This window comes from Etheostoma cragini, chromosome 20, assembly GCF_013103735.1.
Source record: "Etheostoma cragini isolate CJK2018 chromosome 20, CSU_Ecrag_1.0, whole genome shotgun sequence".
Lineage (NCBI taxonomy): Eukaryota > Metazoa > Chordata > Actinopteri > Perciformes > Percidae > Etheostoma > Etheostoma cragini.
Genome location: NC_048426.1, coordinates 3267898 through 3286319, shown reverse-complemented (window position 1 = coordinate 3286319; position 18422 = coordinate 3267898). Strand labels below are relative to the sequence as shown.

The window sequence follows — 18422 nt, the reverse complement described above, 5'->3', positions numbered from 1 at the left end:
GCTGGTTCCCTTTCACGTGTGGCATCTTCTCAAGCTCTTCCAGGATTTCTACTATGATAGTTGATTTGTTGCCATACCTGTTCTCCAGGACTCTGAACATGTCATTAGCAGTGGTGTAGGTGGAAAGTCTGAGGTCTCTTGAGATTTTGTCATCCACACTTTCCAAGAGTTGAATTTTCTTAACTTCGGTTGATCCGGATGGCTCTCCCTGCCTCTGCAGGCTTTCCCAGTCTTTCCTCCATCTGTGATATTCTCTCTTGGTTCCATTGAAGATAGGTAGAGAGGTTGGCTTGATTCTCAATATCGGTATGGCTGTTGCCGATTGGGGTAATGGTTTCACTCCTGTGCCTTGCACATTGATAGTCCGTGCAGTGACAAATTTAGCTTTACTTAACTCAAGCCTGTTGTGAGATGCTCTTACATCCTTGACTCTTCCGTCTAGTTCATCCTTTAATTCAGCAGGGATCCATCTCTCCCATGTTACCATTGCTGAGATGGCCTCTTTTCTTCTGTTCTCCAAGAGAGCGAGGTGCACTTCATAGCCCTCTAAATTGGCACTTTCCACAGGTACATCAGCCGCTTTCTCACTGGCTTTTTCTGCTTCCAGAATAGCCCCAAGAAGTTCACTTCTTCCATACCTCAACCACAGGTTTGTTTCAACAATATCTCTTATTTCCACCATCTTCGCTTCACCTTCTGTTACAGCTCTGTTTACGTCGGCCTTTAGCTGTTCATCAATACCTGCTTCCTTCTCCTCAGTCTTAATGTCTGCTTCCAGTCCAAGCCTGTAGTCATCATTTGCATCAAGCATCTTTCTGAAAAAGTCTGAAAGCTTAGTGAATTCCTCCTTTAACTTCACTTGAAGCATGCTACTTGCTTCTCTTGAAATGAAGTTGGCTTGTCTGGTGAAGCTGCTTTTTGCCCTAGTCCTCTCCTTTTTTAGTTGCTGGACCGACTTCCCCAGGACATCTTCCGCCATCTTGACTTCCTTTACGTCAACGACTTATTTCTGGATCTGAAGCCGTTTATCCTCAGGGCCAGGCCGCTCCGCTTGGTTTACAACTGTCAAGTCCCCCCTTTGTTCAGCTCTCAAAGGACACGAGTACAACTCAAACTTCCAACTTAAATCCTTTTATTCTTATCTAGCTCTGTCAGGTGATTGGTCTGCCAGAAGGTTAGTTGTTGATTAGTTGTAGGTCAGGTTGTAAACCTTTTAAGACAGAACCAAAAATTAACATTTTAATCAAGCTTTTACATTTAAATGCCAGAACCATTCAAACATTACACATTGAAAAAAGAAGACAATTTCATAAATCTCACAAAGTAATAAAGCTCTAGTATTAAACAGAACATAACATTTTACATTCTTTTTTATCTTACTTTAATTTCTTTCAAACTCAAAATGAACTAATACTTTGCATAAACCCATTTAACACAAAATTCAACATTATGAAAGTAAGTAAACATTTTACCGACCATTGGCGTCTTTGGACTGAACTCTGTGGGTGAACTTGGAGTGTCTTCTCTCTGCAGTTTGTTTTACTGACTGACTGAGCACCTCCATGTCTTACCAGGTGCTCCAAATCAGTGATGATGACTGACCAGGTGCACAGCAGCTGATCAGGTGCACTGCTGCACTCTGGAAAGTGAAGTTCTACTATGGGGCATCATTCCTGAGATTCAGCTTAACAGTGTGTGTGTGTGTGTGTGTGTGTAATATTAAGCCTCAGACTGTCCAAGTTGTTAGAAAGTTCAGTTTGTTCGGCCTTGCATGAGGAGATAAGACAATGCACAGGAGTAGATAGCAGTCCAGCTGCAGTCTGTTTACCCGCTTGGGTGAAGAAGGGGGGGGCAAGATCACAATTTTAATCCAATTTAGGTTGATTCGGCTAAATTTGACCAAATCAATGTCCGTCAATCAATTCCACTCGTCATCAGCGTCACACGTGCATCCAATTCATGAAGTGCCCTCTGCGCTTCCCCAGACAGGTCTGAGAGGTTACGAGACAGTTTACTGGTCTGGTCAGCCCTCAAATGTAAAACCTTCATCCTCTCAATCACTCCATGTAAGCACTCTTTAAGTTCCCCAGACAGCTTGTGGGTAAATTTGCTGGCTTAAGTTAGGGTTTATACCCTAACTTAACAGCTCAGTACTACAGTACTTGTTCTTTTCTCTGATTCCCTGCACAGTAGTGCCAAGATTGAATTCAAAGTGGCCTTACGGTGAATAACAGATAATGTTATGTTATGTTAAATAACATAACATAACGCCTGTTAAATGTTCCGCAATATGGAGTTTTATGTGATGGAATGTGTTATCACATTCTACTATTAAACATGCCGAAAGTAATGTAAGTATAGTTTAGTTTGCTCTAAAGTTGTTAGCTTTAAATCTCTGTTTTTGATTAACAGTCAGAATGTTAGCTATAGCACTAATGTTAATTTAGACTTAGAGTACATCTAGTCAGAATGATTACGGTGGCCAGCATAGACATAAAAATATATTTATTTTTCAGACTACGTTGGTGGTATTATAGCCATAAGCCTGGTTGCACATGCTGCTCACCACAGCTGCATTTGCCATGGGATGATGGCATGAACCAGAGGTAGCCAACCAGTTAAGCATAAAGAGCCACAAAAAAAACTCACCATAGCAAAAAGTCACACAACACATGCACTTCCACACCACAACAACAACAACAGTGACTTCCAGATCTAATGAATGCGATGGCCTCGTGGTAAACCTAGCAATGTTGGCAGATGCATTCAAAGGAGGTTTTTTTTTTACTTATCTGAAATATGTTTCAAAAAGTAAAAAGACCAAAATCAACCAATAAACACAGCCCCTAGCCACACAGAGCCTCACAGGAGCAGGCTAAACTGATCCCCTGGTGGCACAGGCCACTCAATACACCTACCAGCCACGGCAACTGATGTCATAAGCCACTTTGGTACATTATTACATTCATGGGGTAAGCGAATAAGGAAGCACAGCCAACAATAGCCATGTTAACTCTAATACTTTGGGTGCATATGCAAGAATGTATAACATTAAGTAAAGCCCATGTTGCAGGTTAACCACTGTTTATTATTGGGTACAAAAAGCACTCAAAATATTTTTAAAATGTCTCCAAATAGTGTTAAATGTTAAATGTCATTTTTGGTATTTGCTGGTTTTTACTCAATTCGGTCATGACGTCACATTGGGGAGAGTAGCCTCAGCCTAGTACTAGAACTGTGGCGACGGACTGGGAGGATGAAGAGGTGGAAAGGCCTGAAGGCATAATTATGAACCTGCCAGATGTGAGAGGGCAAATGAGGAATTGCCGAGAGTTGGGGAAGTCTCCTGGTGAGTTGCTATCATTTAGCAACGCAGCAGTACCAACCAGCAGTGCATACAATGACTTTTCTTTTTACTGTCAGTGAATAGCACCTAATGAACATTAACGTTTTCTATCTAGTGACAGTGATCATGTCGTCAGTTCAGATAAGTACTGGTACACTCATCAGGTGAAAATGTGTCGCTGTGTTTGGCAAATTCTAGAGTATTTGGTGCCGAAATTGTGGGTAAGAGCTTGTGCTGTAGGGAAGTGATTGGGTTTGGCCGCCGGTCAAGGAGCTCACCTCGCAATCAGCATATGTGATGTGCCTCACCCAGCAGCCAGGATTTGAGGCATGCTGCCTGAATCTGTTTGTGCTGAAGACACTATACACACATTTCAGACCGGATCATGTTCCCCTTCAAGCCAGCACGCACAAGTATTTTAAGTGTTCACATTCACTTTACCATACTTTTAGACTGAGTCATATGAAAGGCTTATCCCTAGACAATACCAGTTCACTGCATACAGACAGGCTATAAAAACGTCTTGTGACAATATCAAGACAATCATTTTAGGCCATTCCTCTTGATATCATCTAATCTAAAGAAGACACAAAAAAATATGGGGATAACTCATAATAGCATTGATAGAACTGATACAAACACTAATCCACTACTATTACCCTTGCTACAGCAGGTATTAGTACTGAGCATTTGAGTAACTCAATGATAAGAATCAGAATCAGCTTTATTTGCCAGGTATGAGGACACATACGAGGAATTTTACTTTGGAACATTGTTGCTCAAAATGCGCTTACACATACAAAACAACCAAACAACCAAACAATGTATACACACTAATATATACATAGTCTAAACAGAAACAATATAGAGGCATGAGTGTAATCAATAGGATGCCATAAAAATTATTTAAATGCGGAGCACAGTGCAAAGGATACTGGGATAAATAGTATTATGTTATATTATATTATGAACAGTATGACCATTATGAACAGCTCTGGAATTGGGAATGAGAATGATGAATGAATCACAAATACTAAGTGAGATATGAGAATGGGAATGATGAGTAAATAGTAAATAATAATGTACCACAGTGGCTCACCATCAGCCACTTTTTGAGCTCGGTGTCACTCCAGATGCAGTCTAAAATTGGAACCATATTTATCATGCATTCTCTTCTATTTCAACAGTGACAGTTTGTTCCGATACCAGTTCAACAAGGATAAGATGGCCATCTCACTTCCTCTTCCACATGGCGGCAAAAAGTCAGAAGAAATAAACATACCAACCAGTTTGTCTATTCCCCTTATAGATTTACCAGCAATAGGTCTATATATCCCTGCCAAAAACTATCCACTACCATCATTCAGTATACCGCCTTCTTTGGATTTCACTGTCCCCCTTCTCGGTTTGGCTGAAGCATCCACCAAGATCAACAGCAACGTTTACAGCTGGGAAGGCTCCATCACTGTGGGCAACTACACTGTTGATGTCCCAAGCTACATTGCACAGTACAAAGCTATGGCCCAATCCCCTTTTCATCTACTGTCATACAAGCTTGAAGGTAAAAAAAAAATTTAAATTCCAATTAATAGTTAAAGGTCCTGTACGTTGTGTATATGAACTGCATTTAGCAATTTTCTAGTCTTAATGACCACTTAATATGCTCTACACACTACAGGTGTGCGCGCACACACACACACACACACACACATTCACACACTGGTGATCAGATTAACGCACATTCACGCACAGATGGTGCAGCATTTGGAACAATTTGTGGTTCATTTGGAAAGTCCATACATGTTGAAGTTCCTTAGCCAAGACACTGTACCGCAAATTGCTCCTCATGCTGCGTGAATGTTTGGAATGTGATTATGCAGGTGGCACCTTTGTGGCAGCCTCGGCCATCAGTTTTTGAATGTGTGTGTGAAGGGTGAAAGGTTCCTGTACTATGTAGTCTTTGAGTAGTCTTTAAGTCTAGAAAAGTAAAACTGTAAAACTGAATTGAAACTGAGTTACTGGCTTTAAAGCCGAGTTAGATCGTGAGTGACTTTCTGCAAAACTTGGAGAACAAAGTGAATCAAGTAAAAGCAAAACTTGATCATTTAATCTATTAGTCTGCTGTAACAATAGATGACTTAGAGGTTGCAATGAACAACATGTATGTGGAACAGCTATCATATAAATCCCCTCTTCAGACATAGCAAATATGATGGAATCTACGAATGATGTTCATGTCAACTGGATTGATGAATATGAAATCCCCAACATAATAAATACAGTGTATTTTTACATTAGGGAACTAATTTTAAAATTATAAATGTAAAGAATTAATGCATTGCCCATTGGTCCAGCCGCACATGCATGTTAGTGCATTTGAGTACTGTTGGAGCTAAATCCTGCTCCAGTCTCAGGGTTCAAGCAGTTAGTAGTCAGAGTCAAGCTAACACAGCTCTCCTCCAAATTTGTCTGGCTCTTTGGCTCTTGCACCCCTAGTCTTATTCACAAGGGGTGGGGTCTCCAGGTCACAGTGATGTGGTGTGTTTGTGTGTTTATTCGTTATCTTTCAGTTGGAATGTGACTGAAAGTTTATGACCCTCAGTTCAGGACTTGCAGAGCAAAAGATCAGTGGGCCGTAAAATAGGGACTGAAACCAGATTCAGGAAGCGTCCCTAACAATCAATTTTACTTCCAACACATTTAGGAGAGACTGGATTATAACGGAATGTACCAGAACATCTCATGTTATAGAACAGAGTATTGTAAAACAACTTAATGCATAATCAACATGTCTTCATTTATATTGAAATAATGCTTTTGCCTTTGGCTTATATGTATAATCTATATTGCAACTCACACACAGTGTTTAAACACATATAACATTTTAAATTCCAACAGTACCTCCCTTTGGCGTCGGTATTTGATGACCTAGCTACAGGGCTGCCAACTCTCACGCATTGGCCGTGAGACACACGCATTTGACTGGTCTCACACGCTCACACGCCGCACCCCTGATTTCTCACGCTGAAGTGTCAACCCGGTCGTTCAAATTTCTGAAAGATGAGTTTATCTATAGATCTACCTGTTGAGCCACTTATGATCGACTAGTTGTGCTTTCAGAGACTGTAAGGGGGTCCAAGAAAGCTCCCTGTCTGTGGAATTTTCGAATGGTCGCAAACTCAGAAAAACATTTTCACAATCCATCCCAGGTGCATTTCCCTGGCTTCAGGTATGAGCTCTGAGTATCACAGACCCGTCCGTCACTTCGTATCCACTCTCTCTGTAAAGATAGAGGTGAGCAGCGCGGCTGGTAGTGCAGCAACTTCATTTCATTTTAGTAGACTCGCTCTGGGGGGGGCAGTGACGCGTTGCATCTGTGTGTAGACCTCTAAGAATGAGCAGCGTGCAGCCACCTCTAAACTTTGTCAGAGACCAGAGACCCAAATGGGCCTCTGTGTCTAGCAGACAGTGTGAATGAGATACTACCATATCAGCGGAGCAATGACATGCACAGCAGACTATATAACAACTACAACTCTCCAAATCTCGGATAACAGAGATGGGAGGAGTTATATTTTGAATGTGCACAAAATTGGAAACATGAACAGAAATCTGTACTACATATACGATACTGCAACGTTGGGCCACTATTGTGCTTCTCTAACCTTGGTGCATCTCTATATGTAACTGTAAATAATTCATTCAATGTTTTATAAAATGAACAACTAGTCTTTATTTTCCCAAAAAAGTAAATACAGTAAGTGGGGCACAGAGGATGAGGGCCAAACATTACTGAGCCTTGGCACAAAGGTTAAAGGGTTAGAATTTATGTAAATCAGTGGTTCTTATTCTTTAGAATTTCAGTGGTCTTAGCTGATCCCTCAACTTTAATTTAACTTTGGGTTCCAGGTCCCTACACCAGGGACCCCTGGACCTGTTCACCACAGACCCAAATCTTCTCATTTGTTGCTGAAATATGCTACTGTCTCTTCATGTGGTTCATTATGTTTGCCACATTATCTGGGTCAGTTCTTATATCATAAGAAGTTTATAATGTAAATTCTAGATGCCCTAATACCTGTTGATACTACAACAATGCAAAGGCTCTTAACCCTACAGTTTTGCACATATCATGCAAGACTTGATTTCTCCAATTTTTTGCACAAAATTCTCCAGAAAGTGCCATTTAATGGTTTATTTTTTTATAAGAATTTCCTGGGGGGGCATCCCCCCACATTTAACAAATCCCAATTTAAACCCTGAAGGATAATGATGCTGAAGAAATGCTTTGTACGGGGCAAAATATGGGTTGGCCCCACCAAATCTCACTCCAAGGTTTAGGGAAAAGTTGGCAGCTCTGTAGCTATGAGAACGGGTGGTTGAAACTGTTAGCCTCTCCCTTTAGAATGGGGCTCATTCGGAAGTTATCTGCTTAACGTCCCCACTGATGTGGCCATAGCTAGGAGAGTGTGAGCTTACCATTGAGCTAGTGTCCCTTCCTTTGTGATATATTTAATTTAATTTAATCTATTTATTGATCCCCAATGGGGAAATTACAATATACACTCTGTGTCCACACTTTGTTATTTTACACAAAGTCCCGAACTACACACACACACGCTCAGGATCTATACATGCACTAATGAAGAGATGTCAGAGTGAGTGGGCTGCCAGCCAAACCAGCGCCCTGAGCCGGTGGGGGCTATGGTGCCTTGCTCAACAGCACCTGGCAGTGCCAAGGAGGTGAAGTGGCAACTCTCCCGCAGTAACCTTCATCTAAGCCCGTGTTGTGCAGAGTCTGCTAGCTGCCGCCATTAGGGCTCATCCACCTCCACATTTGCTTGTTACATCAGAAAGCGAAAGCTGTGTACATCCGTTCCAGGCCATGTCAGTCAAACTCTAGTGTGAGAGATCTGTGGAGGCAATCCCCGCCCAGATTGAATTTTGGACAGTATTTAAAGCACCTTGAATAATGCTGTGGGCTTTTGTTATATTTGGTAAGATAAAGTGGCATGACAGATAAGATCTAAAAATGTAGTTAAAACAAAATAAAATGTTGTTTCTGTAAAACTGACCTTCCATTGGGAAAGATGAGATCTGGAGCACATATATTATATTATAGTAAGAGTTTTTGATAAATTGCAGCAAATAACATTTTTTGCATTAAGCATGTGTTTTTCAGATTTTTTTCTACATCTTTGCCTGTGCTGTAACAGATTCTGATAATTCCTTCACATCCTTTCTTTCTTTTTAAAGGAATCGGGATGATGTTGGGAAGAGCTGATGATAATCTCAAGTATCTTCTGAATAGTTCCTTCAGCCATAGTCTCATTGACACAAGCTTCAGTGTCTTAGAAACCTTAAAGGTAACCAACAAACTGAATGCAAGAGCCAGCTATAAGATAGAAGCCTCTAGTCCAGTAGGCTTGCAAGCCTCTCTTTACTACTCTGCTCAGTCAACTTCAGCTCTAGATTCTGATGAAGTCTCAGGAGATGGCACCGTGGATGGATCACTTAAAATAGGTTTATTCTACACCAATACCTCCTACACCCACAGCTACAACCTACATCCACTAAATGGAGAAGGAAGAGGAGAGTCCAATCTGCACATAAACTTGCCATTTATTGAAGTTCACAGCATGATACACGGAATCTATGCAAACTCTGAGTTGAACATTGTGTTCAAAACCAATGCCCAGAAGGATGTTCTTAGGCATGCAGCAGAGCTCAAGTATAAAGATGCACAACTAACTCTAAAGAGCAATGCCATTGTCACAGCTATGGGTAAATCATTCCATAACAAAGTTGAACTTAGTGGGTCCAGCCATGTGGCCATCTTCATAATTGAGTCACAGGCAGATGATAATACAAATAGGGCATACTCACTTTTAACAGGATCCCTGGATTCAAATGTGCTTGAGGTAAACTCTGAAGTTTCCCTCACCTTTGATACAGGTCGTGGATTGCACAAAGCTTCTTTTGTGATTGGGAGAAATGGTTTCACCACAAGTGGAACTAACAGCATTCAGTGCAGCTCTGTCACGGTGGAGAATATATTCCGTGGCGAGACAGACAACAATGGAGCATTCTTGTCCTCTGGGACCAAAGTGATGACTGAGGAGAGCAGGGGAGAGCTGAGCATTGAGGGTAAAATCACACCTGTGGTAGCCTCTTTGAATTGTGTTCTTAAGGGCCATGCATATGATGCAACAACAAGAAACAACATTGATATTTTACTTACCAAAAGGGCTCTGACCTTTACTAGCAATACAATGGGAACATTGAAGCAGATGACTACAGAAAATAGCCACACACTGACCCTCACTATGTGGACCCTAGTCCTGCACTCCAAGACAAACAACTTCATCTGTGAAGATATTCACTACAAGCAAGACACATATGTTGATATGAAACCATTTGTTATATCATTTGATATGACAAATGATCTTAAGTTTTATGATGTCAGTTTGAACAATGAAGGCCACATCAAACTTGAGCCATTTAAGATAGATCTGAGTGGAAGTATGACGGGATCGTATGGAGAACACAAAATGAATCATATCTATGAACTCAAGTATGATAATATGGCTGGTACAATAAAACACAGCATGTCTGGAAATGTAATGGATGCCCAGCTAAGTCACAACTGTGAACTTGAGTTTGCTGCACTTTCCGCCAAGACAAACTGTGAGGCACGAATTTATTCTGAACCTCTACGTTTTAACAGCACCATTCGCACTATGACACTGCCTTTTAGCCTCACTGTTGATGTTCTTATCAACAGTGATGGAGTAATGAATCTATACGGGAAGCACACCGGACAGGTGTACAGCAAGTTGTTAGTTAAAGCTGAGCCCCTAGCCCTTGCATTCTCACATGACAACCGAATATCAGTCACACATATGCTTTCAAGTGGGGAGTCTTCCACTAATTTGGACAACAACTTTGATGGCCTCCTGACACCAAGTGACCAATCTCTGACCTGGAAAGTAAAATCTGAACTAAACAACCATGCTTATAACCAGGACATCAGTACTTACAATAATCCTGAGAAGATTGGATTTGAATTTTCAGGAAGAATGTTAACAGACATTTTCAGCAAATTAAGCAAAGACAAAAGATCAGAAATACAAGAATTAGGTATGGCTGGTTTCCTCAAGTATGATAAAAACAGTGACTGTCATATCATTAACGTCCCATTCATTAAGAGTTTTCCTGTTGCTTTTGAGAAGCTCAAGACCACACTTGTACAAGCCTTAGAATTGCTTCAACAAACCATCAACAATTTAGATATTAATCAGAGAATTACTGATTTTAAAGCCGAGTTAGATCGGCTACCTATGCAAGTGAGTGACTTCCTGCGAGAAATTGACTTGGAGAACAAAGTGAATCAAGTAAAAGCAAAACTTGATAATTTAATCCATGAGTCTGCTGTAACAATGGATGACTTAGAGACTGCAATGAACAACTTGAGAAAGAACATGGAAAATACGGCACTGGACATCGCCACCAAATTTAGAGACCACCTCCTTACAATCAAAGACTATGTCAAGGCCAGACACCTTGCCGACAAGATAACATATGTACTTTCACAAATTGGAAATCAGCTTCGAGCCTTTGATGAGAAGTATGCAATCAAGACTTCATTTATTAAAGTACTTGATGCCTTCGAGGATATAATCAGACAGATTGATTTACAGAAGCTCACGGAAAGCAGTGCTGGGTGGCTGCGAGAACTTGATTCTAACTATGGAATCTTGGAGAAAATCAAAGACAAACTGTCCAAAATGAAGCACTCTTTTGAGAACTTTGAAGTTAATATAATTTTACAAACGTTAGAGGATTATCTTCTCTCAATTGATTTGGCCATGTATGTTGAACAGCTGTCATATAAAATCCCCTCTTTAGACATACCAAATATGATTGAATCTATGAATGATGTTATTGTCAACTGGATTGATGAATATGAAATCCCCAACAAAATAAATACAGTGTATTTTTATATTAGGGATCTAATTTTAAAATACAGTTTTGATGATAAAGTTAAAGAATTAATGGATCAGGTAGTAATTCTAATCAAGGAATTCAAAATTGATAAGACTGTGCAATCAATGGTAGATGCTCTGAAATCTATCAACTTTGAATTTATTTATGATCGAATTATGCAATTTCTGCACAGTGTGACAAGCCAGCTCAAAAAAATCGATTTTAGGAAAAGCATTGATAACCTTAATCGATGCATTTCTTTAATGCTTAAGTCAATCAAGGAGTTTGACCACAGTGCATTTGTTAATGAGATTAACAGGAAAATTGATAAACTAACAAACCATATCAATGAACAGATTAAAACACATGAGACTGTGCAAAAAATTGAGGCAGTTAGGGAATTTTTTAGAGAGATCCAAAGTTCCATCTTCACATATTTGCACACACTCAAAAACACAAAGGTAGCTGACGCTTTAAAGAAACTGAAAAAAGTGATTGACACTACATTTTACAATGACATCAAGTCAAAAGTGCAGGATATCCTGGAGGACATACGACAAAGAATCCTTGACATGAATATCAGGAATGAAATTAACATTTACCTCCAAAGGGCAAGCCAATCCTACAGTAATGGGGTGTCCTACATTTCTGCACAGTTTAACCAACTGATGGAGAAGATCAGAAAAGTAGCCAATGACAATGAGATCATTACCCAGATGAAGCAAACTGTAGATGGAGTTCTGGGTGCACTGAAGAGAGCTAAGACTGAAATTCCCACTTTTACTGTACCTCTGACTGACCTTGTCATTCCTGCATTTACTATCAACTTGAACAAACTGCAGGAAATCAGCATCCCAGCTCAAATTTCAGTCCCTGAGTTCACCATCCTCAACTCCTACACAATGTCTACCTTTACCATAGACTTTGATGAGATAAAAGCATATATAGTTGCAATCCTTGACAAAATCCAAACATTTGAGATCCAGACACCGGATCCTGAGAAAACCTTTGGTGACCTTAAAGTTCTTTACCTATCTGAACTACCAGATCTTACCTTTCCAGAAATAACTCTTTCCGAAATTAAATTTCCAGCCTTCAATATCTCCAAATTAAATCTTAATGGCTTTAAAATCACAATGCTGCCAATTCCAGAGATTAAATTGCCTGAGGTTCCCAGTGACATTTGTATCCCAGTTTTTGGCAAACTACATGGAGAATTTAGATTGAACTCCCCTCAGTACACTCTTGAAACTTCATGGAAGATTGAGAACTCAACGTCCACACCAAAAAACCCACAGCTAACAGCCACTATTACTTCATGTGCAAAGTCACCATTTGAACCTCTTGAATACAGCTTTGAAGCCACTGCTCAGTTGAAAGCTCCCAGAATGAAGTATTTGCTATTCAAAGAAAAAGTAAAAGCTACATTTATGGCCTTCTTGATTGATCATGAAGGATCCTTGACACTCACTGGCTCTTCTGCTGAGGCTTCTGCTAAGACCACTACCAAGGCCACAACCCAAATGTGCACAACAGACTTAGTCAACAATATGGCACTTACATTAAAGAATGGAATCTCTGTAGCCATAGACACAACTTACAACCACATTTTGCACATCCCGTCAATTGAAACTTCAAGTCAGGCATCTGTTAAACAGAATATAGCAGCCACAATGGAATCAGGCAGAATAACTGTGATCGGTGAAACTACTACTAATGGAAAGTGGTCCATTCAAAACTGTTCTGATGAATGTACATACAAAAGCAATGTAGAATTCAACAACAATTTTAGAACGGCCAAGTTAACTTTTGTAGGAGAAGCAGACTGTGAAAAAGCCATGAAATCTAAGCAAACACTAACTGCTGAATCAGTGGCCTTAAGCCATATCACTGTTGAAGCAAGATGTGAAACTGAACTTCCATCTGTCAAGAAGAGTGTTGTGGTTTTAAATGGAGAGGCTCATGTTGGGGAATTGAAACTTGCATTGACAGCCTCTCATGATGCTGAATTCACTGAAAGTCTGAATGGATTCATGGCCAACTCTCTGGAATTCATGACCCATCCATTTGAGATTGTGCTTGATGTTAAGAATAAAGTAAACTTAAAGATGTTCTTCCCCTTGAAACTTACTGGAAAGGTGGATCTGCAGAATGACTATGGTGTCATACTAAACTCTGAGAAGCACCGTGCTGGTTGGTTTACTTTGGCAAGATTCAACCAATACAAGTACAATCACAACTTCACAGCAGAAAACAACAAAATTGAAATCTTATTTCACTCATCAGCTAATGGAGAGGCTAATCTTGACTTTTTAACCGTTCCTCTATCTATGCCAGAGATAACTGTACCTTATCTCGCGATTAATACCCCTGAGGTCAAGGACTTTTCATTGTGGGAAAATGCTGGATTTGAAACCTTGCTGAGCACTCCTCAACAGTCATTCGATATGAATCTAAAGCTTCATTACTACAAGAACCCTGATAGACACAGCTTTGAATTAAATCTTGAACCGATTTACAATACAATTACTGACAATGCCCACATTATCCATGCTCAATTTGAACAATGTAGAGACAGAGTAGTTGCAATTCTAAAAGATTCGTACAACCAAGCAAAGTTACAGTATATCAAACACAAAATAGACACTTCTAGCTTGCCTTCTAGAATCTTCACTGTCCCTGGATACAAAATACCACTATTACATATTGAGGTTTCTGCTATTAGGGCTGAGATGCCGGCCTTTAGCTACTTTGTTCCTAAGGAAGTTAGTACACCAAGCTTCAAAGTTCCAGCACTTGGTTTCTCTGTTCCATCCTACACCCTTGTGCTACCATCTTTGGAGTTACCTGTGGTCCATGTTCCAGAAACTTTAAGTGAAATAAAGCTGCCTACTTTCACACTGCCAGCCATTCAGAACCACATTTTGATCCCAGCTATGGGTAACATAACTTGTGACTTCTTCTTCAAATCCCCTGTTATTAGCTTAAGTGTTAATGCTGGCCTTTACAACCAGTCTGACATTGTTGCACGGTTAGGAGCTTCCTCAACATCTGTATTTGACATATTGAATGGAAAAATTGATGGCACCACCAGTTTGACAAGGAAGAGAGGAATAAAACTGGCTACCACTGTGTCCCTGGCGCATAACAATGTGGAGGCAAACCATAAATATGCTGTAAGTCTCACCAAAGGGAGCATGGAAGCTTTTGTAGCCAACATTGCTAAAATCAATTTCCCCCTCCTCAATCTAGAATTGAATCAGGAACTCACCGGAAATACCAAGAACAAGTTAAATGTTGTTTCTAAGATAAAACTAAAATACATGTTTAACATTCCTCTGATTGAGTCTGTAGGCAAAGGAAACATTGATATGAACTGGTCACTGGAAGCACTTTCTTCTCATGTGTCACTGGAGACATCTACCCAGGGAAAGTCAGACATGAAGATGGTGGACAGGTATAACTTTGCTGGAGATCTAGAAAATGAGGCGGGTTTCTACCTTAATGCCAATAGCCTGCATTCAACTGTCAAGACTGTCCTAAACTCAAACATTGACAAACAGGAACATCAAAAACAAAGCTCAAACATTTTTCAGTTTAACATGAATAAAAACTTGGCTCTTGAAGTCTCCTTGCAGCGAATGTTTGGCTACACCAGCAATAACAATGTTGATTCCACAAATTTCAACGCAAATGGAAAGCACATTGTTAAGAGAGAACTAGATGTTCCTTTAACAACTTTCAAGACTACATTGAGCATTACTGCAAGTCAGCCAAGTAATTTGGGTCATGCTGAAATAATTCAGAGCATCGACCTTGTCATCAGCTCAAATAAGCAGTCTTTCACTTGGTCTTGTAAGGAACAGCTGGCATCTCTTATCCATTCTTTTCATTTACTTGTGTCCAATGATGAATCTGAAGTACGCATGGATTTCACCAAATCAGTGGGAGGCCACCTAGCTATCTTGAAGTTAGTTAAGCTTCCTGTATATCAGACAACCCTGTGGGATGTTTTCAAGTATGATCAGGTCACAAATTTGGATGACTTACAATTCCTTGACACCTCTTCCAGCATTGTGTACACAAAGACCATGGATGGCCAGGGGTATACAATTCCATTCAAACTATTTGAAAACAGCATCACTTTTGTCATCCCTGGGATTAGTATTGCTGTGCCTTCTTGGGTAAAAGAAATTCCACACTCTGTAAGGAACATAGACATGCGATTTGAAAACCTGGATGTCCCTGATTTTGTCACTCTTCCCCCTGCAATCTCAGTTCCAGCCTTTGATGTACCATTTACCAATTTGCATGTGGAAAGCTTTACACTTGATCTGAAGAACCTTACCATCCCTAAGGTTATCACCACTACAGACTTTGAAATCATGCTACCCGGCTTGCCAAAAATGTCAGTGCCAGAGCAAAAAATTGAAACCCCTGAAATTGCCTCACATCTGCCTTCAAGTGTGTTTTTTCCAGCTTTTGGAGCCCTCGTGGCCACTCTGAATGTTTCCTCCCCTACTTATAATGTATCAGCAACTGCCAATGTGGAGAGAAAGGACACACATCTTGTAACCTCGGTGAATTCAATTTGTACTTCTACCATGATCTTCTTGGAATATGACCTCTCTGGTAAGATAGGCACACAATCTACTTTTTTTGATAAGACAATTTAGTATGAATTACTAGATCTAAGACATTGCAATGCATATCATAATTTAATTTGCTTATGTCCCCCAGCCATTGCAACCCTTGGATTTGATAATGGATTAATCAAACTAAATGGGAAGTACAACTTTATTCACAGTGATATAAAAGTCGACTGGCAACATGTTTTGGCACAAAACCTAAGGTAGGTGTATAACAAGCTCTTCTCATGAACCATTTGTACTTCTAGTAATGCATTGAAATTCATATGTATCCCACATATTTACTGCTGTACCGCTCATGTCTGCGTAGTAAGGTGGTCGGGTGTATGGGTGGGTCAAAAAACACACAGCTTTAAAGGGGCGGTAGCGGAATTTGTGTACCTTCATCCAGGAAATGCCTGTTTGTGTCCCGGGAGTACCCTAAAGGGACCAGCCTTTTTACTATTACTATTTGTTTTGGTACCTAAACCTAACTTTTGTTGCCGCATGATGATCACCATTTGGGGGCTAATCTCAAATGCACCCGGCCCTTAAAGGGCCGTCCCGTGTCGATGCCTTGTACCCGGCTCAAAGTCAGCTTTTGTAAGCTAAATTTAACTGTATAGACCGCTAAACTTAACTGTCAGGTGACCGGTTGCTTCTAAGCGGCCAGTGGTCACCTTATGTCGTAGGATATCATACGAATCATTCATGAGAAGTCATGTATAGAGTGTCTTTCTTGTTTCTTACATTTTTTATTAAATCAAAAATCTAGAATTTTTTTGCTTAAATTAAAGAAATGCCCATGAAAGCAGAGTCAAAGACAAACAAAAGAAACAATGAAAAGTTAGTCATGATTAGTCTACTGTGTATCCACGACATTCCACTTCCGGGATAGTGGAATGTCGTGCTCCTCCTATCTCTGCAGGGTAAATTGAGAAAGCTAGCTAGACTATTTTTCCAATATGAGTTTTCTGTTGCACGACTAAAACAACTTTTAAAATGTACATGTTCCACTGTATTTTGCAGTTTACACAGCAGCTCTGTTCGGGGCTTAGCGCTGCCCAAGACAATTGGTTTAAAGAAATACTAATAAACCAGAGCAGGTTTGTCTCCCATCTCGGAATGCTTTGTGGAGCTCTGGAAAAGCGAGACTTTTCATGATAAACTTTTACAGAATAGCTTTTCCTAACAGCTGATAGATAACACTAGTGTGGTCATGAGATTTGTTTTTAATTTATATTTCTTTTCATTCGTGTGTGAGTTTGTGTGTATGTGTGTGCAAGTTTCAAAGTGTAGTGCATAACTTTTTTTACATTGATCGTCCGCTACATTCAGACATTGCCAAATGAGTTGATGACAAAGCTAATTAAGACTATCAGCTCCACAATACTCTGTATTACTCAGTATGGCTATGTTAAGAAAATTGTGTTGTCTGTCAACTTTTGCGCGAAGAAAATCGAGAAAATCGTCATGATTTTTAATCCTCCATGTCCTCCTTGGTTACAAGTAACTGCGTGGAAGAGACGTGTGGGTTGTGCGCAATCATGGATGGATTATATCGTGTGGAATCGCCGACAGTTTTGATGTCATTACTTTTAATTTCTTGAAGGGGCGACAACTACGCACTATAGCTCTAATTTAATAAATTATGGCCAAATGTGTTTCTCAATGACAGCATCAAATGGTGACTACATCAACATGCAATATCTTTGAAAAAACGACGAGTCTAAAATGTAGTTTAATTTTATTACCTCGTCTGTCACTCTGCCTGTATCTCTCTTTCTCCAACCCAGTCTCATGGCAGTTTATGAAATAGTCTTAATTTAATATATTGATATGTGTACATGAACACAATTTAGTATCTTTAGAGCTTGCAAAACATATATTTTCCGCTAATTGGGACTGTAGCAAAAAGCTGTACTGTTTTGTTATTGGTATTTTTACCACTACATTATTCAACATTTATTCATATTTATTATTTTAATTATTCTTGATTTTAGTTATGTCAATCTTACCAGTAAAATATTACAGCATGCTGTAAAACAGCACACTACGAGACTATGAGCGGGTTTAGGCATAATCCACAATGCAATGCAGTCCTTCATGTTAAGAATCAGAAAGCAACAAGGCAGCTCTGTAACTCTTATATTGCTGCAATGTACATATTTAATTAGTGATTTTGTCACCAACAACCGTAGGATTAGTTGCTTAGTTTTTTAGTAATCTCAGCTCAACGGTTATGCATCTCCAACCAGCTAGTATGATATCAGTAGGTGACATAGTAACTACAGCTCAGCAAGTCAGAAAGAAAAAAAATCCTATACAGTACAAAATACAAATACATAAAACAAATATATGTTTTATGTATTTGTATTTTGTACTGTATAGGATTCAGATTGTTCGGTCAACTGGCGCGCAATTTGCCCATCACTGGCAGACAGCACAAAACAAAAGTTGAA

General features: G+C 39.8%; 1 protein-coding gene across 3 annotated transcripts in view; it reads left to right on the top strand.

The window, feature by feature from the left end:
• Nucleotides 1–18422, top strand: part of apoba (apolipoprotein Ba) — a 58114-nt gene that overhangs the window by 34198 nt on the left and 5494 nt on the right. For 2 of the 3 annotated variants that reach the window (XM_034859322.1, XM_034859323.1), the window contains 3 exons: nt 4534–4907; nt 8603–15964; nt 16073–16184. In XM_034859322.1, the coding sequence (XP_034715213.1) occupies nt 4534–4907; nt 8603–15964; nt 16073–16184 (7848 nt within the window). The remainder of the gene's footprint in view (nt 1–4533; nt 4908–8602; nt 15965–16072; nt 16185–18422) is intronic. The other variant, XM_034859324.1, reaches the window with a different exon arrangement.